Genomic DNA, 25,087 nt, shown 5'->3' with positions numbered 1-25,087 from the left:
CATTGTGCCTTTCGGGCATCTGACAGTGAGAGCTGACCTTCAAAAGTACCACCACATATTTCAGGACTTTGTCACAATGGGAAAAGCATTTCTAAAGGCATAAATATAACCACCATAGAATCCACATGCAATTTTATAACATTTATAAACAAAGTAGGACTGCAAACTCATAACTATTTCCAGTACATAACAGAAAACAGGAAGTCAACAAAAAGGATAAATATTCCTTTCCAACTATTCTAAAACTTTTGATACTAAAGCAATAAAAATAAAACACACAACACTGTACATAATTGGGCTGACCCCAAGAGTCTTGTCACCAATTAAGTTGCTTTTGCTCCGAGAGAGTTTTGCCTAAAACAAAAATACCATCTGTTTTACCTAAAACATTAAGATGTTCTATTTTCTTGTCAATTCAGAAATGACATCTGTAGCCATTTTCTGAAAAGACAACAAAAGATATTATATTTATGGGTGGCTGCATAAAGAATGATGTTCAATCAAAATGTAATTTTCATCTACTGGAAGAAAATTTTATTTCTCCAATGACTGTAACACTGTAACTTTGGAGGAACAGATAGTACATAAAACAGGCTGATCTTCACCAATAAAAAGACCTTAAAAGTTAATGTGGTAAAATAAGGTTGTTTTGTTAGTAAAGATAGAACTAGCAAATATTCACTTTGTACATCTTTGTCAACAACTGAAATATATCTTGTGTGAGGTTCTTAGGTGAAAACAACTTTTTATTGGTGCTACATCTCTTCATGCTAGCGAGCCCTCACAGAGGAAGAAACATGAAAACAACATAACAAAAACCACTTCATATTTTCAAAACACTTTAAAGACCCAATATTGGTCCTGGGAAAAACACTGTACTCACAATCCAATGAACTGATTGAAGAAGATACAAAACACTAGAGGAAATATCACTCACAGTGAATGCAAACACGATGTCACACGAGATACAGAACATGTTTCGAAGAAAAACACACAAGCCATCCAACTACCTAAAGTACTGAGCATATATTAAGTACCTATAACAACGTCTGAAACTCAGGAATGTTTTAGTGTAAAAAGGAGCCCAATTGCACATATAATTTTCTTGACTAAAAAGTAAAAAAATAAAATAATGCTACTCTCCAAATAAGGATGAAATAAATAAGTCCAAAGGCTCTATTTAAAGTTTTTCTTTTACCACAAAGTTGTGAAGTGTTCTGATGTCCAAGATGGGCTTGAAGCCCTCCCTGACTTTTTCAGGATCAGGAAACCTTCACTAAATTCCTTTTCCTTGTTCCTCTTGTAGTGCACGCTTTATTAATCTGCATTTAGAAGAAAAAAAATCTGGTTCAGAAGAATGGAAGACTTTGAATTATGCCACATCACTTCAGTCTATGCTCTGAACTGCTCCAAGTTAATTAGCTTTATGCTAGCAATTTCAGAAGACATGATGGACACTGGCGGGAAGAGGAGCCCAAGGACAGAGGACTAAGTGTGCAAGAAACTTGAGAAAATAAACAACTAAGGACTCTATCTCACGTAATTGTCAATTACTCCCACCCCAACACAAACCACTTAAAAAAATCACTCACATTCCAGACATACTTGAGCACTGTCAGAGTGCATTACATAACTCCAACTACTGGGGAAAGAACCTTTGGCATGATGGCAATAACAGAACAGAATCATTCAAAATTTTCATTCTCTGGAAGACACAGCAAAACTAAAGCCAGCTCTTTGTCGACACTACCTTATCTTCTTTCCAAAGTTTTTCTTAGGTTCTACAAAGTTTCATATTTCCAGGTATCTTAACTGGAAATTATTACAATCATTCCTAGGCTAAGGGTGGTAGTCCTCATGCTAACGCTGCCTTCATATTGCAAGAAAGCAAAATATCATATGTGTGGGTGTGCGTGTACACACACACACAGGCACGGTTTTCTTCCCCATCTCCTGCATTTTCCTGATTATGATCCTTGATGGGGTAACTGCAAGATGTTGTAAGCAACAAGCAGAATTACTTTAATTTCACTGGATAAACCACACAACTCAACTCCCTGTATAATAATCTAAAAATAAACTAGAACCTCATGGCTAGTTGAGGAAGTTTGATAAAGCATAAATAATAAAATGTCAATTGAAACACAACTCACTAGGCAATTTAGCAGGTGCTCACTGAACACACAACTACTTTGCCATTGCTTTTTAAGAAATAAAACTTGAAACCATCCTATAAAATGTAGTCTGTTCAATCATTTCCATAAATAAAATCTAAATCAAATAAGATCTAAAATAATGTGGTACTTAGGAATAAAATCACAGCAGACTAATTACAAGGGGCCTAGAAAGAGTCTTTTGAAGTTCATGTAAAATTTATGAAAAGAACACCCTGAAAGTCCTAAGGAAACAAACTCCACATTGCAAATCATTTAAAAATCAATGCGTGAGGTTTATAGTAGCCTACTGACAGTCTCTTGAAACTCATAAATGATAGTAAAAATGTGTATGTAACTAATATACAATTATATTATTTAAAGCTGCTCATCAAAAATTAAACTGCCTGATGCAAGAATTGTAGAAATATTATTTCAGGAGACACAAGAATGGAATAAGAAATTTTTTAAAAAGACAAATTCTGATAATGAAGACTCTCGCAGTGAATCAGAAAGCTGGAACACTCAGTGGAGTCCAGGAAAGGACTCCTACAAAGAAAAAAAGCCAGCACTCAAACATCCCCGTGCATAGGGAATGTGGTACATAAGAGTGAAGAGTCAGCGTTGCTCAGCTAGCAAAGATTTCCTGAGAGACAGACATTTTCCAACAGACTATTAAAAGGGATGGGAATCAGGACAGAGAGGAAAAGTTAAAGCACTCAAGCATAAATGCTAATAATCTAACACCAGTCAGAAGAATCAAGGTGGTTTCTGCTGTGAGCCTGGTAATTATTTTAAACAATTTCATAATTCTTCCAAAACATTACCCTACAGGTCTATAATCTCTATCTGCAAAATCCAGACAGCTTGAAGACTTTTCAAAACCATTTGGTGGCAAAACCTAAACTGAACTGATATGAAGCTATACATATTTATCACACTTGATCCTATTATTCAGAAAATTTCAAGTATTTTATGACTCCTGCCTCAGACTCTAAAGTATTATGCAATATGCATATATGGCATTTTCCTAAAATTAAAAAAAAATGAATTCACAAATATGTGTAATCCTGAAGATTTTGGGTAAAGAATTAAGAACTTGTATTTAGGGGCAGGCTATGTGGCAGAGTCTAAGTCACAGACCACTTACAGAAGACACCCTGCCTATATGAGTTCTGAGCAAGAAAGAACCAAGAAACGAAAGGGGAAAGAACACATGAATCCATTCCAGCACAGTGCTACACGACGGGGGAACACCAATAAATCTGCCATTGACTGGCTGGATAACTGAACCAAGGAGTAAGAGTATTTTAACATGGTCTTAAATAGGACACTAAGAAATAGTAAACATTTAAGAATACTGTATTTCTGAATATATGAACACCCCAAATCCCGATAGGATATATATGCTCTTATTTTGTGAGTTTTTACTTTATCTCTCTCACAATTCTTAATTTTGCAATACCCAATTATATTTTGGTTTTGGACTAAAAGAAACTCTCTCTGGTATAATAATTATAACTGTTTTTTAAACAATTATAAGTATTTGATATGATTTTTTTTTTTTTTTACCTGTGAGGAAATCTTGAGAACAAGTTTTTAAGAAATTTGTAACAGGCTCTGGATGGTGTGACTCAGCACACTGAATGCTGGCCTGTTAACCAAAGGGCCACTGGTTTGATTCCCAGTCAGGGCACATGCCTGGGTTGCGAGCCAGGTCCCCAGTATGGTGTGAATGAGAAGCAACCACACATTGATGTTTCTCTCCCTCTCTTTCCTTCTCCTTCCCTTCCCTCTGTCTAAAAATAAAATAAATACAATCTTAAAAAAAAACCCAAACCAATAAAACTTGTAACAGCCAGCCCTGATTTATTCAGCACATGTTTCTAAAAGGTACAGAACACAACTCCAGTCTGAGCTGAAGGAGGAAGGGAGGAGTAGGCAATGATGAGAAAATATGATAGATGCCCTGGGGCCTAGGGCATTAGTCATTAATGAACCTAATGAAGAGATCCTGGTAGTGGTCTATCCAATAACCATTCTCACATTCTCTTTTACTGACAGAAACCAAACTTCATTCAGGATGACAATCCTAGCTTAAAACACATGCACACCCCGCCTCTTGATTCTGCATGCTTGGTTTAGTCATGTGACATAGGTTTGGCCAATGAAACATAATTAGAATTCAATGAATAGGGTTTCCCAGAAAATTATATCCTTAATTTAATAAATGTCAGCAGACTCTACCGGCATAACTTTAATCCTCGCCCCTCCTCCTGCCTGGTAGGTACACAAAGGCCATGTTTGGAGAAGTAGGCACAATCTTGAGACCTTGAGAAAAGTCACAGGCTAAGGATGGCAGACCTGAAAGGTAAAAGGGCTCACCTGACCGAATGGAACAAATCATGAGTCCTGGACTACCAGCCTTGAAACTTGTTCATAAGAAAAATTAGGCTCTCTCGTGAAGCCAGTGTAGTAAGGTTCTGCTATATGTAGTCAAAGGCAATCTGAAGTGAAACACTACACACACAAGAAGTAATACTGGGTAACATAGGGAGACCAACAAGTACCAAAGACTTAATATTGATCTTTAAAAGAAGGTAACATTGAATGCAAGATGATTCTGCTAAAGCACATACACAGTCTGTCCTGAAAGTATCCAGCCACATCATGTGAAGAAGAGACATTTACTGAAGAAGATACAAGAAACACTGTAAGTAGGACAATGATGCCTCAGTTCCCTTCAAAGTAGGCACCTTGGGACCTCACACAGTTCTCCCAGCCATCTCTTCCACTGTTCAAAACACTGCAAAAATCCATTCTTGGAATCGCCATGAGCTGCCTCATCACACAAACATTTTCCTTAATCTCATCGAAGGTCTGAAATCTCTTCCCTTTCAAAGGTGATTTTAGTTTTTGGAATTCCCAGATCAGCTTCTAGTTCTTGTACTGTCAGTGGCCAATCTTTGTCGATTGCAGCCCATATATGTTCAACATTCTCAAGTACTCTGCTTGTTACAGGTCTTCCAGAATGTGGATCACTTTCAACAGTTTCTCAGCCATCTTTGAAGCATGTATGCCACACTTGTATTTATGCTGTACTCATTGCATCATCCCTCAAAACCTTCTGAATCATGCAAATAGATTCTGTGGAGGAATGTTCAAGCTTAACACAAAATTTGATGCAGATTCATTGCTTTGTTCGCTCATTCTGAGCATGACGACCACACAGTACACATGTTCACTCAGCAGTGTTTACCACCCCCACTGACTAGTACAGTGAAGTTATCATTGCTCACACATGTGCATTCCAGTCCACTCTCCTTGGCTGCCAGGTTACATCTATGTCATGCAAACCGTTCTCATTATATTAATAACACCTGGACTTTTTCCAGACAGATCTCATATTTTCCCATAAAGATTCATCACTATAAGCAAACTTTCCCTTAAAGGGTTGCTTATTTTTAATTATGTCCTTTACTTAACTGCCTATCAGATATTACTTATAACTTCTTTCCCATCATTTTCATCTCTCCATTCTACTAGTTATCAATTCGGCAAACATGTCCTATGTGCCAAACACTTCTTCCTTATTTCACTTAACTATTTACAATTTCTTTAATTCAAACATGTCCTCTGCATTTTCTACACAGAAACTGAAAGACATATTTCATTAAAACTTAAGCTAGAACTTCAAAATGTTATCAATCCCATATTACATTTATTATAAAAAGAAACACTAATTTGGCATCTTTTAAAAACTTTATATAGACTTTTGTGAATACAGAATATTTGACCAATTCATTAATAGTTATTGTCTCTTAAAATATTTGCTCACATGATAAAGCCGGAGACACATATCTTCCAATGCAATGTCTACTTCATATGCTCCTGGCACGTATTACTAGATTACTTTCCTGAAAGACTGCTGGGTGTGTCATGGTAGAACGATTAACGAGACCCAGCCCATAACTTCATCGGGTTTGTAGGACATCTCTTCAAAGGAACATTATAATAAGTGGGACAACAGTGAGTAAACACCTAGTCCCATGGGAGCATACAAGAATGACACCTTGCCCTGACTCAAAGATATCACAGGACGGTTCCAGAGAATGTGACATCTAAGCTGAGTCCCAAAGGATACCAGGAATGAATCAGGCAGGCTGGGGCTGGGGCTGGAGGGTAGGTGGGGTGGTTAATGTTGTTTTTTGCTTAGCAGCAAAGTCTAGATGTGAGCGAGAACACAGCATGTCAGAATTGATAGGAGAAGGACTGAAGCATACAGTGTTCTCTACCTCTTTCAGATACTACATTATTTGAAGCTACACATCCACGTTACTGTTAGTAAACTACCATTACCTTACACAAGTTCTGCCAAAACTGGATGGGCACTTCTACTTTCAGTTTGGTATTACAATGATTATTTGGTATTCAGTTTGGTTTTATAACAAATGTACATTTGTTGTATAGTTGTTGTATATTTGTTGGTATTACAAATATACAACAAATATACATTTTACAATGTATATTTCTTTCTTATATATATTTAAAATTAGGAACCTCAGCGTTGTATTTTCTTTTAAGATTTTATTTATTTATTTTTAGGGATTGGGGAAGGGAGGGAGAAAGAGAGGATAAGAAACATCTGTGTGTAAGAGAAACATCAATTGGTTGTCTCTCACACACCCTCAACCTGGGATCCAGCCTGTAACCCAGGCATGGGCCCTGACCAGGAATCAAATCAGTAACCTCTTGATTTGCAGGACAATGCCCAACCCACTTAGCCATACCACTCAGGGCATGGATTTCACAATGTCTATTTCTAATGCCTTCTACTTTTTGACTCATGTATCACTCAGCTGAGTTGACTTTATCAAGAAAATTTTGAAAGAGTACCTTTCATAGGTTTTATTAAAAATGTCTTTTTGTTGCCTTCATATATGAAAGATAAATTTGAGTATAAAATGATTTCAATACTTCATATTCTCATCACAGAGAAGAAAACTAAGTCAGTCTAGCTTTTGTTCCATATTATACAATATTTGTCTTTTTACCTGGTACTCTGACAATGTGTCCTCATTTTAATTGAGTTGTTACCCAGATGTACTATGGGTGATTCTCTTTTCATTTATATTATCCAGAACTTAGCCCTTTTCACTTATAAACCAAGACCTTCTCAGCTCCAAAAGCTTTTAATTCTATCTTTGACCACTGCCTCTGCTCCATTTTTTTGTTTCCCTAAATAAAATCTATAATTCTTTTAACAAACTGATGGTCACCTGATCACCTGGGAGGGGTTTGGGAAATAAATGAAAAAGGCAAAAGGCATCAGAAGTACAAATTGCCAGTTACAAAAATAGTAACAAGGATATAAAGTGCAGCGTAAGGAATAAAGTCAATAATAGTGTAATAACTATGTATGGGGCCAGGTGGGTATGAGAAATCAAGATGATCATAAGGTATTTAATTGTCTAAACACTATGCGGTACACCTGAAGCTAATATAATATTGTATGTCCTCTGTAATTGAAAAATAAATATAAAAAAGAAAATCTATAGTTCTTTTGTTGAAGTCCTATAATCTTCTTTCCTATTGTTACCACTTGTGTTCCTTTTCTCTGCATTCTTGAAAAGTATCTCACGGGTTTTATTTTTTTTTTAAATCCATGTCAGTGATACATTCTCTCACAATGTCAGCTACACTCTTCAGAATCACTAATGACCATGTTCTGTCACAGCCCAGCCCCGACAATCTTTCCTTACTGAACTCCTCCCATTTTTCACAACACCTTGTCTTCTTTTCACTTCAGCCTTTTACTTTCTGCTTCATACTACTTAGAGGTCATGACTCAGACATTTTGAGAATTCCAAAGAGATTTCATTAAAATTTTTTTCTGTTATCTGTAGTAAATCATTTTTAAGGGGTAAGTTGTTCTTCTGAGTCTTCATGTTACTCCTATTTTTGTCATTCCATACAGCTTTGCCATGGTTTCCTATGATAACTTTCCCTTTACTTACCCTCACAGAAGTAATATCCACCCTGTGAATGCTAAAGGTACACTTGGTCTTTCTTTTGGTATTGGCAGAAGTCTCTCTCTTGTCAAGAGTTAGCTAATTTGACATACATTTGTGGTACCAGATATTTGCCAGGGGATTCAAAAGCAAACAAGTTTCCTAACCTCAAAGAGGTAATTTTTAGCAAGAGCAATGGACAAAAATAAATAAATATAATAACTAGATTGTTAACAATGCCTGAAGGATGTACAGAAGACGCAGTAATGGAGAAAGGAGTGAATGAATAGTAAATTCACATGCACAGATGCAGCCTGACTGCAAGCTCTCAAAAGGCTACCATCCAAGGTGGCTGTGCCTGAAGTATTCAATCTTCTGTATCAGCCCTGGTGCTCTGAACAAATGGAGGGCTTGTCTTCAACAAAGGAATATCATGGTATTCTTTTGGCCCATGCTACCATCAATAGTAATTTCCTTGACTGGACACTTTCCAAGAGCAATGTTCTACCCTAAGTTCCCATTTGTTCCTGCCTATTTCATTTCTGGCAGATTTAGTCTCTAAATTGGTTGCAAATTACAGACATAGTGGAAGCCCTCTTATCAATATGATTATGGCTGGTAATAGATCTGTTAACTGAAAGAATTCAAGTTGATTTGAAAGCAAAAGTTAAAGTAGGATATGTGAGTATACATGACGTCCCACTTTAACTTTACCATAAAACATACAAATGTGTGTACCATTTCCCAATGCACTGATGATATAAGATCAAAGCTTCTTCTTTGACTGTGGAACTGCTATATTTTCTGCTCAATGATATGTGTGCTAAATCATCTATGGTTTCCAGCTTGGGTTTTTCTAAAGTTGACCAAGAAGTGAAACACTTAAAAACTGTTAAGCAGTCTTGGGTAAAGGCTGGTTCTACATCCTTATGATTTCATCCCAAATTTTGTAGGCATCTTGTCAATATTTATTAGTGATTCACCTTTGCTGAAAATTTCTGAAATACTAAACATCATATATATACAGGGTGGGGCACAAGTAAGTTAATAATTGTTTATATGGAAAATAATACAATAATTAATAAGTAATATAAGAATAAACTTTATATTTCACATACAACTGTAAACCTACTTTTGCACCACCCTGTATATAAAAAACATTTTTGCACAATACATCAGTGTAATAAAAATTAAATTGTGAGAGAAAAATAACAGAACAACTGACTTGAGAATAAATAATTGATTCATAATGATTACACAGGTGAACTGAAATACTGCAGAGAGAGAAGTACGCCAACCTGCTAGCTGGCAGGCTGTCAGAACCAGGATAAGGAAGGGTGCCATAGGCACAGAAAAGGAGTGGAAAATATCAGTTAATTAATTGGTCAAATAGGTAGAAATTAGTTAATAGAGACCTTATGCAGCAAGGACAAAAAGAAAAGAATAGCTACCCATTTGCTAAACAGCTTTAAAAGGCAGCACCTTCCCTGCAGAAAAGTATTTGCCCATTTTTCTATTTGGTAACATCCTAGAATTTCAAGACCTTGGGGGTAAACACTATCAAGGAATATCAAGGAAAAGGAATCAATCTCCATACCTGCTTTTAGAGACCTCTGTGTTGATTTTATTTCTAACTATTTATCATTGGTCAGTGAGTGATGGCATTTTTCAGACCATTTCAATCAGCTTTGTACTTAGTGAATATCTTAGATTGTGGCAATAGGTTGACTGTCAAACCAAGGTTTTGGTGCTCCTCTGATTATTCATCATCTTCTGTTTTCATGAGTTTTAACAGGAAATTGAGAGAGTCAGTCTCAGGGTCCCTAGTTCACCATCATATAAAATGGAAGGGTCAACTTTTTAAAAATATGTATGTACTAGGTGTTATTTCATCTAAGTCAATGTAAGGTTGAAATAGTAATTCAGGAATTAATGCTCATCATTCCTAATGTTGTAAAATAAATGGAAATGTTCAGGGTAGGGAGAATATTGTGGGAAAGGTGGAGTCACTAATTGGACCCTTCAGGGAAATACTGGACCTTTATATTTCCCTGAAAAATCAGGCAAAATGCAAGCCTGTGAATGACTGATTTATAATAGCAAACACCAGATATGATTATTTTATATTGCTACCCAGACACAATGGTTCCAAAACTAGTTCCAACCACTAATCAAAGAAGTTGAAACATAAAATTAACTAATTTATCATGTTGAAGATAATTCTAATTTCATAAGAAAATTTTGCTTCTTTAAATAATGTACTGTATTCTACTTGGTCTTTTGAGTAAAACATCCTTTCTAAAAATATCCCAGGTTATGGACAGGCTTAAACATGTTTCTGGATGGATAATCAGAGAACTAGTCAATTTGTATCTTGAAAAAGTCAAAGTTAACAGAACAGAACTCAGATGGAACACAGGTGAAAATACACAAACACTTTCCATGAGCAGTTAATATTAACAGAAAAGTATCTCAGAGGAGAGTGTAGGAACTCATCTTCCAAGTCCAGTAATGAGTATTAATTAATAAATGGACTATGCTATTAACACCCAGAGAGACCTAGACTAGAATAGCTCAGGGTTTTTTTTTAAGAGTGTCCAGTACTGTCAATTAAAAAATCCCTCATTACAACAAAGTTCTAAACTAGCTTTAAAAGGAAAGGACATTTCAGCTGCTCTCAGAATAACAGAACCAGGGAAGGGTCCACAGCATCAAATCCTAGTCATATCATGTATTCTATTCTTACCTTGAATTCCCTTGGGATAATTTTAAAATGCAGCCCACCATTTTTGAGAAGAAATTCTCAATCTTCCTGACTTTATGCACCTATTTTTCCACTATCTAATGTGCAGACATTCCTATACTCATTGTCTAGTGCATGACAAGATTTGAACTGAAACCATGACAATCGATGAGCAGCAAGCAGAGTTCTCATACTAGTTACTGCTGCTAACACTTTCCCATCTCCCTCAAGGAAAACAGCCAAGCACAAGGCAAGCTCCACCTCGACCTTTACAGTTCTTTCATTAGACTCCAGTTTCTCACAGTAGAGCCAACTTGGCTCAAGTAGTGGAATCTCAGTTCAGTCACTGAGCTACAACTGCTTCCACCACATCTGTATTATAACAAAAAATACTGCCAAAATCTGAGTGGTTAGAATTCTGTTTTCCCAGAAATTTCATTTCTAAACAATAAAAATAAGGTTGTGAGCTTGGCTTCTTCACTTAAAACTCAAGTTTAAACAACTGGCAGAGATATTAGATACTTGTTAGATACATTCTGACCTGTATATACACTGATACCATGGTGACCACTGACGAAATGATCTAAAGCCTTGAATCTCAATACACTGATAATTACTACCAGAAGAACTATCTGTGATAATACTGAGAAACAGAAAATGTAGAATCATCAAATATTCTAAGTCAACAACAAAGTCTTATGTGTAAAAACCCATCAGACAAAGTCAACTCATTTGGATATTTGGGAATATCTTTTGAACTCACTTTGAAGAGCCCCCATGAATGCAATCTCAAGAAAGTTAATTCTATAAGAATGCTATGATGCTGGGATGTAATCTAAAATTTTTCAGGTCTCACGGTATGAAACTCCAAAATGTCAAATGAGCAGTTGTCCCAATGCTGAGGAAATTCAAAGTTCTACTGAATTTAATTGATTTTTACTTGTAGTACTACTTAGTGTATTAGAAAGTCTTCTGGCATCCAACCTCTAAATGTTAGATGAAAGAATATATACAATACCATATTTTCTTGGGAGTATACCACATTTTCAAACAGAAAGAATATATACAATACCGTATTTTCTTGGGAGTATACCACATTTTCACACAGAATATGAACAATGTTCTATGCATACCTGGTGCCTGAAGTTTAATATTCTCTTTAGTAAATAATTAAATGTATTTCAACCAATCTATTGAATTGTTATTATGTTGAATATAATACCATAGGCATGGTGGTGGGAAAAATAAAAGAAAATAGTTTCCACCCTCAAGGAGTTTGTAACATAGCAGGATTAACTTCAAATAATTTTACTGGCAGAAATAAGCCGACATCAATTCCCAGCTATATGAGTGAGCCATTTTGAACTTGATTTAAATGAAAATTTTGGGCTGCAACTTAGGGCATCTTGGGAGACGGGTGAGTTTATTTTATTTTCCACATGGGAAGTTTATGAACTGTGGTGACCAGTGGGTGAACTACAGTGGATAGTCTCCAAAAATGAAGTGCTATTATTCCCTTTGCTTCCTGGGCATACTCTTCACGTTGAGTAATGGAGAGTAATTCCCTGCCCCCTGAATCTTGGTTGACCTTCGTTACTTGCATGACTAATAGAATGTAGTAGAAATGACCTTCTAGGACTCCTGAGACTAGGTACTGAGAGAAGCCTTGCCATTTCCACCACGTAACTTTCTCAGAGTTCTGCTTCAGGCAGATTCCTCTGACGATGACATGTAATGTATCACGAGCATAGAGAAACTGAAGACAAAAGGATCAGAAGCCATTGCAGGAGTTCAAGCAAAACATCAAGAATGGCTTAAACAAGAAGGTAATAAGAAGAGAGGAGACAATGAATGCCAGAGATGGTTAAAGGTAAAATCTCAAAGACTCTCCAGTTGATGAAACTATGGAATAAAAAAAGAAGTCAAGTGGGTTGTGGGGTTTCAGAACCTAGAGAATGAAAAAGGAATAAAGCTATTAATCAAGACTGGGATCTAAAAGGAAAACACAAATGGAAAATAAAAAGGAAATTGAATTAAAGGTGCTGGGAGACCAGTGATGGAGAACCATTCAATAAATAAATGGCAATGGGGATACGGAGCACCTTTTCTGGAATAAAGTACTATTTTTTCTATCCAGTTGATGTTCTGAAGTCACCCAAGCCTAGAAAACACTAATTTCCTTTCTGTCTACACATAGTAATGGTTTCTTCTCCACTTAATCACTTCTTTTTCTGGCCCAAAGAAAAAGACATAAGATTCCTTACCAATAATTACCTTACTAAAAATTAAAAGACTTAAAGGTTAATTTGTAATAGGTGGTTTGAATTACATTTTTCTCAAACTAAAAGAGTTTCTACTTGAAAAAACAAATTTTTAGGCTTCCCTGCTTGTGCTATGGTGGTGGCATTCATTCCCGCCCTGCCTGAGCAGACAGAATACTGAAGACGAAAATCTCTTCCCCTGTCACTGACTTCATTGTCCTCCAAGTCCCTAACCTTGTAAGTCTTTGTATCAAGGTTTTTTTTTGTTTTTTTTACAGTTGGTTTCCCGAAGCAATCATGATATATAGAGAAACAAATATCTTTTGTACATTTAAGGGTTATTTAAGGCTAGACAATTTGTGACTTGTTCACAGTGCCCTACTTTTCACTCTTAATTGTATCTTCTTTCTATACATACACTATATAGTTCATGTAAGATTGTGAATTAAATTAGTATTTTATACACTATGGATTATGGACTGCTTTTAAAATACAAACTAAGTTACAGTAGATTATGGCTATACTTTGGCTATATCAACTTTGCCAACAACATGATCAAATTCATTTACATGTATTATTTAAATCACATGGGTTTAGATCAGTGTTTCTCAACCTTTTTTACATCATAACTTCCTTAAACAAACCTTTTACATTCTTCCTATACTATTTTAACATTACACATAAAAGGGATGTCAGCCCTCGCTGGTGTGACTCAGTGGCTTGAGCACAAGCCTGCGTAGCAAAGGGACACGATTCAATTCCTGGTCTGGGGCACATGCCTGGGTTGCAATCCAGCTCCCCAGTGCAAGGCGCACAAGAGGCAACCACACATTGATGATCCTTTTCTTTCTCCCACCCTTCCCCTCTAAAAAAAAAAAAGGGCAGGAGGAGTATGTCTGTTATGTGCTAGTATGTACTATATCTGTGTATTATGTATTAAAAAGAGTAAGTTTTTTCCTAAACCACCAAGAACCTACTGGGATGGACATCTTCTCACTGAAAATGCATGCTTTATTCAGAGTAGTAATTAGTTGCTCATGTAAGAAAAATACTTATAATCAAAATAACAAAAAGCCTTAGAGCATCATAAAATATGATGAAATATATTAAAAAAATCTCATGGTCACATTTCTGAAACTTCCCATTTGGAAGAATGAGAAGTGTAGACAATTATTTAACTTTCAGTACCTACTAAATAACACCAACATCATTGTTCCATTCTTTACTAATTTTACTGGAAGATCAGTAACTCAGATCATTTGTGGCTAACAAGTAAAACATAGATGTTAAAACTAAAAATATAAGTAGTTCTATTCATGAGGCTCTAGAAGTACAAAGTGGATAATAAAGATAAAAATAAGAATCTGATAACAATAAGTATTCCCAATTCACTTAGCTATGGAAATAGTAACATTGACATTTGTTAGAAAAGAACTGTGAAGAAATAATATTAAGATGAAAAACACAATTTAAACTATTTAAAAGGAAATATTGAAAGTGATCATTTTACTAATAGCCTCAAAAATTTGTTTATCTGTAACTGTAACTCCTCAATATTGAAATTCAAAACCGTACTTATTCTTAATTAATACGGCCATATGTCCTAACTTTCTTCCTCCAGCATAAGTAAGTCTAAAGTCTCAATTACTACTATGTAGGGCGAGGACAGTAGGAGGGAAGGAGACCACAGGGTGCAACTCTTCCTCTGACCCACTGTGGTCTCCCCCCATCTCATCCCACCACGCGGACATGCACCTACAAAAAAATCTTAACAGCTAAGGACGAAATGTAAATTACTTATAGCAAACATTAAGTCATTCTTATAGTCAGCAAAAAGCAAAGATCTTTCCCCACCAAAATAGAGAAAGGGGAAAAAGTTAATAGATAAGAGGATTATTATGCCTAAAACCAAATAGGTTTAATGGAAGTTTATTAGGGATACAATAATTAAGGAAGAGCCATATAACTCCAAATGCATCAAAACACATTTTAAGACAAAGAAAACATTTTGTAATTTTATAACTAATTTTTCTTTCAGTATCATTATTCTTTTCATCCTGTGACTTGGCAATCTGAAGCAAGACTTCTAATTTAAAGCTTAAACTGTCTTTTCAAGTTAATCCCATCTTTTTCTGACCAAAAGAAAATGATATAAGATTTCTTTAGTATTCTGTGATACTTTAGTATTACTAAAGAACACGTACCTTCTTATTTTAAGGTATGAGCAATATATTAAGTCACCACCTACTGAAGAAAGGCAGCTAAGTCTTTAGTCTATTCTTAACTGGAATCTCAACCTATTAACAACTGTAAATTTTCTGTAATACTTTGATTCCATTTATACTTAAATAACTTTAATAAAGAATACCCAGTTAAGCCCTGGCTGGTATAGCTCAGTGGACTGAGCATGGGCTGTGAACCAAAGGAACCATTGCTGGTTCGATTCCCAGTCAGGGCACATGCCTGGGTTGCAGGCCAGGTGTCCAGTGGGGGGGGGGGCACACGAGAGGCGGGCACACCAGAGGCAGCCACACATTGATATTTCTCTCCCTCTCCTCCGTCCCTTCCCTTTTCTCTAAAAATAAACAAATAAAATACGTTTTAAAAAAAGAATACCTAGTTAAAACCATGAATTATTCTTTACAATTATTTGTTTATCCTATAATTTGTAAGAGATATTAAATCTCTCAATTTAAATAGTAAATTAACCTTTTAATAATTAATAGTAAAACTTAAATGCTAATAAGTTACATTATAAAATAGTAAGTTAAACAGTAATCATTTAAATAGTAAAAGTTATATTACATAAATATTTTGCATATCTGGATATACTTGGTACTGACTGATGGATGTGTGCTCATTAAAAAAAGATGACTTGGTTAAATACTTGCCAATAAAAACATAAAACATTTCTTTGTAAATCAGAGGCAGCCACCAATTAAAGGTCCCATTTTTAGGTCAATTAAATGCCTTTCCCCTTTACATTAACAGAAGTCAATAGTGCTAAAATTAGGTACTTTGACTAGCACAATATACTTAGAAATTTATCTCCTAATAATCATTAAGTTTCTTTCTTCATTTAAAAAATAGGGATTAATCAAAATAAACAAAAAGTTAAGAAAGAACATAATATCAAAATAATCAGTATGAAAAACACAAGGTAATTTTTATCATAAAGCTATATATTTACCATCTCATGCCCAATATGTGCTAACTGTTAACACTGAATGTGACATAGTCAGGAGAGAAAATCCACTTCTTCAGAATTTTTTTTAATAAATCGATTAAATAAAAAATCACCTTAAAATATAAGCTGACTAGAGAAAAGAATCATGAAAGCCAGAGAAGACAGCAAAGTAGAAAAAGTATATGAGAAATGTATTTACCTTGGCTCCACACCCAGCTTTATTATATTTTTTTGTGGCAGAGAACTTTGTGATTTTTGTTTTGATTCCTATAAAAATGAACAGAAATTTTTATTTTACTTTCAAAACAAGTTTTAAAATTATCTATATATTAGTATCTTGCAAAAATCTTGAAAAGGGCAAAATAGGATTTAAAAAATCCTCTTTCCAGCTACATAGTGCCCATCAAAGTTCAAAATAAATAATTCTATGTGTATGCATGTATATGAGGTCTGTCCAGGAAGTACCGGCCAAGTAATATGAAAAAGAGACATTTATTGAAGATACAAGAAACATTGTACATAGGACAGTGACAACTCAGTCCCCTTCAAAGTAGGTACCTTGGGACCTTACACAGTTCTCCCAATCATGATCAGCTGCCCTGACATATTTTCCTAAATCTCTTCAATGGTCTGAAATCTATTCCCTTCAAAAGTGATTTTAGTTTTGGAAAAGCCAGAAGTCACAAGGCACCAAATCTGGGCTTAGGGGGCAGCCGGGGTGATTTAATGTTTCACCAAAATACTCTGCACGACACGTGATACATGAGTGGACATACTGTCTTGATGAAGCTGCCAACCACCAGTTGCCCATAGCTGCAGCCTTCTGAACCATCCAAATAGTTTCTGCAGAGGAATGTTCAAGCTTAAGGCAACATATGTTGCAGATTTGTTGCTTTACTTGCTCGGTCATTTTGAATGAGAAATGCAGTACACATGTTCACTCAATGGTATCTAATACCCCCACTGACTAGTACAGTGAAGTCATCATTGTTCACACATACACATTCCAGTCCACTCTCCTTGGCTGCCAGGTTAGATTTATGTCTTGCAAACAGTTCTAGTTATGTTATAACAATGGCTGGACTTTTTCCAGACAGACCTCCTATGTAAAAGGGACTAGAGTTCATATGGGTAGTTCCAATTAGGAAATAAATAAATCTGGTTCTAAAGATAATTTTACAAAAAGTTTACTACTTTACTTTTGTATCCTATGTTTCATATTCTTAAGAAATATGTCTATTTACTGTATTTTTTACCTTAATATGAAAAGGTATAATCATGATTTGATTGTAAGCATCAATATATGAAAATATTTTATTCCACACGCATAAACTTAAATTACATATAAATGCCAAAGTCTATCATTCACAATAGATTCTAATGACACATAAATTACAAAATATCCAAGTGCCCAAGTGGAAGTATAAAGAGGGTGGCAATCAAACATTTTTTCAACTGTTCTGCTGCAGGAGAGCATTTTCTTCCTTTCAGAGTATGTTCTATTAGCTCATCAGATTCCATTAATAGCACTAAACAAGGTAGATATTATCATCACATATTACAGATAGTTGAAGGAGGGCTCATGGATATTATAACTCTTTCAAGGCCCATGTAACCAGGTGCAGATTGAGGCTAACAGCTAGTGTCCTCAATCCTCAATCACCTCTACTGTTATGCATATCCCAGCACTGCCCATAGCACTCATGGACTTAGCCTAAAACCAGAAGACAATTTAGGATTATTCAAATTGAATTTTAGCAAAAGCAGACTAAGGATTTATAGAAGTTCAAATATCAAGGGTCTTTCAATTAATGCCCACCAAAACAGTTATTTATAATGTCTAGTTACCTTACAGTATCATCTTAATAAGAATGTTCTAAAGTCTGTATATTTCACATACATTGAAATGTTTATTATTTTATTTTTCATGCTTAGATTTAGTCAGAACAAAATACACATCATAAGTCAAATACAAGCAAACTAACAGGAAAGAAGAACACACATGCAATTTATATAAAGTAATGCAAATTATTTAAAATAATGTACAAAAAATTATTTTTCATGTCTTTCCACTAAGTTTCTTGCCTCCTTTTCAGATCTGAGAACAAAAGCATCACACATTTTTATAATGAACATTAAGAGATATCAACTAACCATTTCTAGGACAATAACAGAAGTGTAAGATTCGTACAAGTGTTTGTCCTTCAAAAGAAGAAGTAGTGCAGAATATCCAATAATCATCTTCAAATTCATTAACGAATGAAAGAGTCTGTGAACGAAAAAGTTTGTCAGTCTGAGAAGTAATTTAAAAATCGGTATATACTTTCAATTTCTTTAATAATGGTCAAGCCACCATTACTTTCACCCTGTATTCGCAAAGTGAAACTGAGAATGAACCTATAATGAATTGGCTCTTTTTTTGCCCCCAACTAAGTACTTAGAAGAAAAAAAAAGGTTAATCAAAAGATAACACTGATCAGAATTTATTTAAAACAGAAAACTTTCTGGACATGCGTGAATCACATAAACTTATTCAAACTACCTATATAGTATACCTATACTTTCTATGACTATCGTACCAAATAAAAGAATATCCAACATGTTTACCCCAACAGCTTTTTGTAGCAATGATTTGATATTTCACTTTTGAAAAATCTTTAACAAGCACTGAAACAGCAAAAGAAGACATGAGATTAATTCTTACTCAAAACAATTCAATCCATATACACACTTCAAAAAACTCAAATTCCTGAAGAATTCAAATAGGTATTCTGTTAAATTTAGTTTCAAGTTCTTGTTAAAAAAAACTAGAAAAAAGATAATTTTTTACAGATTTGGAAAATGAAATTGTCTTTGTCCTTATTACTTATCTCTGTCATTGAACTTATTAACTGTATTCAAACTGTAAATTTTATGTATTAAGTATGTTAGTGTATTAACTGTATTTTAATGTCTGAGGAACCAAAGGATGTTTACAAATCAACTGATTCAAAATCAATTCTGGAATATAATCTCAGTTTACTGCTAGTTATTGCTGAAGCACTACATATGGGAATAAAAACTTGCTTGAAATTTCTTTTCAAGTTGTTTTATTGTTTTAAGTATTTATAGAGCAGGCATTCCTAAGTAAACTCATTTTGGAGAAATTTGTAGAGAAACTTCACTAGTGATGTTTTTAATTAACTATCAGACTCAATCTATTATTTTTATACAGTGATTATATTATCTTCTCAAGCACAGGAAGCTAATATTTGGATCTGTGCATTAAATATTTTTGTTGGCATTCAACAACAAAAAATGTACAAAAGTTAGAAATAACTTATTTTTACAGAGCATTAAGATTACCTTCAAATATATAAGTGATCATGATCAAGTTATTAGTCAAATGCATTTACATGGCAAATCTGTAACTACAGCATTAAAATCTCACAGATTTGACTTCAGGCCATCATGTAGCTAAATTTCTCCTTCTATTCAAATGATACCTAGATGGCAGCAAGTAGTCTCACCAGAGTAAAAGACTATAAATGAATACAATTCAGTTATGGACACAAGTCCCTCAATCTATGTTTATTTTTATGATCTATGTGGTTATCTTTATTAGGCTGTCTGAACCTACAAAATAAGAGTCATGTTCTACATCAGCTAGAACCTTATATGCATTACAGCATATTAAAATGTCCTAACTAAACTGAGTGAATGCCAAGAATCAATGTTCGTATCCTAAAGGCACACACGCAGTCTTTTTTGTACTTAAAATTTTTCTTTCTTCAACCAAATTATTGGTATAACATTGATTAATACAATTATTAGGTTTCAGGTATACATCACCCGTATAATATAATACATCACCCGTATATTTATTATTACACTGTGTGCTCAAATCATGCAAATCAAGACCTCACACCTGTTAAAATGGCCATTATGAACAAGTCAAATAACAACAAGTGCTGGAGAGGTTGTGGAGAAAAAGGATCACTTGTTCACTGCTGGGGGGATTGTAACATGACACAGCCATTAGGAAAAACAGGATGGAGGTTCCTCAACAAATTAAGAATAGAGTTACCATGTGGCACAGCAACTCCTCTTCTGGCTATCTACCTAAAAATTTTGAAACCATTTATCCAAAAAGATATATATATATATTCACCCCTGTGTTCACTGCAGCATTATTGATGGAGGCCCAGGCATAGTAACATGCAGTTTTCTAATGAAATGAGCACTAGACTAGACAGAATTCCCCAAACACTTTCTCATGATGTACAAAGCTTTGTTTAAAATGAAAGAAAACTAAACATAGTAAATAAATTTGAGAAACACTGATACAACAAAATTTTAAATATTTCAGCACTTAAAATCAATGTGGGATTTCTGAGAGCCTCCAATTTCCTAACATGTCCTCACCCTGTTATTATGGAGCAGTTCATGGAACCAATTAGGAATCAGTTTTCTAGTTTGTTATCATTGCTGCTGTTTCAAGGAGGTTTTATCTTGCTTGTCATACCAAGTTTGATCTATATGTTTGGACCCTCACACTCAACTCTTTGTTCATTTTTTCTCCTACTTATTTTAATCGCAATTTGACAAATACTAAATCTTTCTATAACTGACCTCATTACCATTTCTTCTTCTATTCCACACAGCCCCTTTATTCACTTTTAAGCTGAACATTTATTATAAACACTGCCCCAGTCTAATTATTTTTTATGCCATGAAATAGAATTAACCTCCAAATATGCCATGATATATGTGCCATGATGTATGATGCCATCTTCCTCTCCAGTTTATAATTATATAAACATTCAATCTACTGTTGAGAGCATGACTCTTAGAAGTCATCCTTAGATGGCAGAAAAGAAAGCTAAAAGGGATTGTCATATGTGAACTGGTGACTTGCAGCCTTATTTGATACAGCATGAAAATAAGTAGGATAGGATTTAATCTGTTTTGAGTTGCAATTACTAGCAGTCAAATGCAATACTAACTCAAGACACTTCTTCATAGGGATATATCTGCTAACAACAGAATAAACAGTAGTCAACAGTCCAAAAACAAGAGGACATCAAAGACTAGCTGCCTCTGTTTATAATTATCTTACTTTGAAATGTAAAACTTAAAATATCTGTGATAATGACTTGATAATTGTTTATGACTTTCCAATGAAGTGTGAAGTGCTCACAAAGCAAATGTACAAATGTCAAGTTTAATTTGAGAATTATTGTTTTTTCCTCCTCTAAGATGCAACTTTGTTCAGGGACATTTTTATAAGCAAAAAGTAGTACCAAACACACAGAAGATATAATGACAGGCCTGGGAAGGTGATGAGACAGAAAATGTTCTATAGCAAAAACTCAATGATCTGTATCCAAATCTCTTTAAACATGGCAGCCACAGAGAGGGAGACAGCAGGCCATGCAGGAGAATGACTTCTCTTTTTCCTCTTAGAAACTCTGGCCTGATTCTAAGCAGCCTACGTTTAAACTCTCAATATACCAAGTAGACAGGAACAAGTGAAAAAGAATGGAAAATCTGACTCTACTTTCAAAAATCCTAGAGGCAACCACTCAAAATTGTTTTCTGTGGGAGAAATACCAACACCATTATCATCCAGTGAGTGTTTTCCACTTTAAGTTCAGCTTAAACCTCAAGATGGGTGCCAAATAAATATACCACAAGAAAACTGAGAAGGTGTTCAAGATACTACCCTTCATATAATTTTAAAGGACTCAGGTTAACTAATGGAACCTCAAGAATATTTTCCCCCAAATTTCTAGAAAGGCAGTAAAAATATTCTAACAAAATTTAATTGATACTTACTACAATTAGTAAAATAAGTCGTGTATCAATTTTTATATAAAAACAAGATTCACTTTAAATCTATACTATTGTATAAGAAAATTAGAGCATTTTTTAAATGATTTTAAAATATTATCAACGCATCCAATTGTTGATAGCAAAAAAAAAATCTGGAAGAAATAATCATCTAAACTATAGTGAAACAATCAGCAAAACTTCCCCAGTGTAAGAATCTCCTCTGCACTGATCCTAATAAATGGTAACCCAAACTCTAGCACAATGATGGAAATCTTACAAAAGATAAATCTTTCCACAATTGGGAAGCACTGTTTACAAAAATCTTCTGTTTTCTGAGCCAAAGCTTGCACTCATTGTTTCTAATTCTGCAATATAAAAATTTTTAACTGTCCTTCTACTCCTTCATCCACCTAACAGACAGGCAAAATGCTGAAGATAGCTTTGATATCAATACCCAGACCATGCCTTCTCATTCTAATTCCTTATATCATTCATGTATGACAATGTTTCTTCTACTTGCTGGCTATGCTTCTAGGTTTATTCTTTTTCGTCAATGTCCTTCTAAATAAATAAGGTATTTCAGAGAACTGGAAATGAAATAGAATGAAATTAAATCTCTGTACAATGAAGTGTAGCTCTTTATCTTCCTGGTTTATAACTAGTATTTTGATACAAATCCTTAGTTAAGAAGGTACCACATGGTACTTTGGAGAAAATAGGATCAGTTTTATAATGTTTTACTACTCCATTTGTAATACAGTGCAATAAAAAGTTGAGACAGCTAGAACTTTGTCAACAAATTCTTTGAAAAATTCTTTGAAAATTGGTGCTGTTTTTCTACAGAAATATTTTAAGGAATATTATTATTAACATGGCTTGATAGACATTAAGGATCTTATCAAAAGATACAAGCTTATGACCCAAAACTGTAAAAGATTTGGTTTTCAGATAACTTTTCAATCATTGTATTACCTGGTACCATAGTCCACAACCACCCAATCTTTCGCAGTTCCTGTGATAGCATCGTGATGTTGAAACAGCCCTATATTCCTTCTGGCTTCTGTAAGCATTGCATAATAGGATGATGAAAGAAATCCGTTTATCTTGTATTTCTGAGCTTGTTGCAGGGCAAAATAGTACAGAATTTCAGCGGACCTGATTGCATAAAAGTCATTAATTTTTACTTGAAAACAATCATTTTAGTTTACTATTTGAAATATATGGCATTGACACATTTTCAAATGTGGTTAGTAAAAATCCATAATTTTAGTACAATTTATAAGATATTGGTAATAAACAATTCTATAAAACCCCCAAGGTATCTAGCTAATAAATCTAAATTCTTCATCATCAAAGAACATCATTGCTATATTTATACAAAGGACTCAGATTCTAGATGGTTCTGGAAAGAAGCCAGTACCTACTGGCAGCAACACAGGCTTATTTATGTATAACGTAGAGAAAAAATATCTCAACACAGCAGTAACAACTAGAGAAATGTTTCTTTCCTTTTTCTCTCCAAGACCAGTGAAGACATGTGCCATGAACTTCAACTACAGAAAGCCATTTACTCTACTGAGTGTGTATTAGGAGGGGAGGTACTCCCCTCCCCTCCTAATGTACAGCCACATGAGTGGGACACTAACAGTAAAGGGGAAGCAGAAAAATGATAGCTTCATAGCTCAGTGACGAGAGCGAGTCTAAAGGCTGAATGGTAACATACAACTACAAAGAATTTAATAATACAAACTGAAAAATGATAAAACATAATGCTGTCTTTTCTCATATATTTTAAAGAATAAAACACGTTAGCTTTCAGAACAGCTTTTGAGCCTAAATATGGGATTTATAATTTTCATCTTTTTTTTCCATCAGATGATATGATTATGGATAGGGACATAAAAAGTTCTTTAAGAAGAGCCATGACTTGATGGAGTAAAAAATATTAAGAAGGTTCTTTATGCAAAACATGTTAAGGACAATGGAGAGAAAAATCAAGGTAGCTTGCCAATGTATTAAGGTATCAGGAAAAAGGAGAGATTTGCAGTGCTTTTTAAAAAAGTAAATTCCTTTAAATAATTGAAATAATGAAAAGATACTAAATAATCTCCATTTTTAAATTCTAACCCTTCTGAAATGTACAGTGTAAGAATCACTAAATTTAAATTAATAAAGAAATTGTACATATATGTTCATACATATACTCAACATATATTCCTGGTTTTGAAAATGTAAGAAAGTGGACTTTAAGAATATTTATTCTCTATACTTTCCTATTTTATCCAAATTTTTTACAAGTGAGCATAAGGATGAAATAAATACCACTATTATCAGACAATAAACTTATTCTCAAATACATTAATTATATTATGAAATTCACAATTATTTTTTGTTGTTTTATTTTATTTATTTTTAGTATAATTTTTTTTATCCTCGCCTGACATGTTTTCATTGATATTAGAGAGAGGGGAAAGGAGAGAGTGAAGCATCACTGGTTGCCTCCTATAGGTGCCCAGACGCACCCAAATGGGGGAGTGAACCCACTAACCTTCAATTATGGATAACACTCCAACCAACTGAGCCACACCAGTCAGGGCATGTATTTTTGTTGTTTATTTTAAAGCAGCAGAATTTTCAAATTATAGTACCATAGTAACTACTTCACCTTAAATATGTTCGATATATATTAAAATTGAACCAACATTCATAACTCTTTGCCACAAAAAAAACTTGACACTTAAAAATCATTCAGTGGTCCAAAAGAATCTCTACATTATTTAATACTAGCTTTTTTTTTATCAGACAATTCAGAATAACATAACAGATAACTAATATTCTATTATTTGATAAAATGCATGAACCTTTATAATATATATTATTTTATTACAAATACAATAATAATGTATTCATCTGGGCCC

At 34.4% G+C, this 25,087-nt stretch overlaps 1 protein-coding gene across 3 annotated transcripts in view; it reads right to left on the bottom strand.

Moving 5' to 3' along the window:
* Positions 1-25,087, bottom strand: part of MAN2A1 (mannosidase alpha class 2A member 1) — a 163,177-nt gene that overhangs the window by 54,613 nt on the left and 83,477 nt on the right. For all 3 annotated transcript variants that reach the window (XM_045837986.1, XM_045837987.1, XM_045837988.1), the window contains 3 exons: positions 23,142-23,324; positions 18,510-18,624; positions 16,555-16,622 (listed from right to left, as the gene is read on the bottom strand). In XM_045837986.1, coding sequence (XP_045693942.1) covers positions 16,555-16,622; positions 18,510-18,624; positions 23,142-23,324 — 366 coding nt within the window. The remainder of the gene's footprint in view (positions 1-16,554; positions 16,623-18,509; positions 18,625-23,141; positions 23,325-25,087) is intronic.

This window comes from Phyllostomus hastatus, unplaced genomic scaffold (assembly GCF_019186645.2).
Source record: "Phyllostomus hastatus isolate PE091 unplaced genomic scaffold, TTU_PhHast_1.1 phas_contig_254, whole genome shotgun sequence".
Taxonomy (NCBI): domain Eukaryota; kingdom Metazoa; phylum Chordata; class Mammalia; order Chiroptera; family Phyllostomidae; genus Phyllostomus; species Phyllostomus hastatus.
The sequence above is the reverse complement of the archived record's forward strand: the minus strand, read 5'-3'. Positions and strand labels throughout refer to the sequence as shown.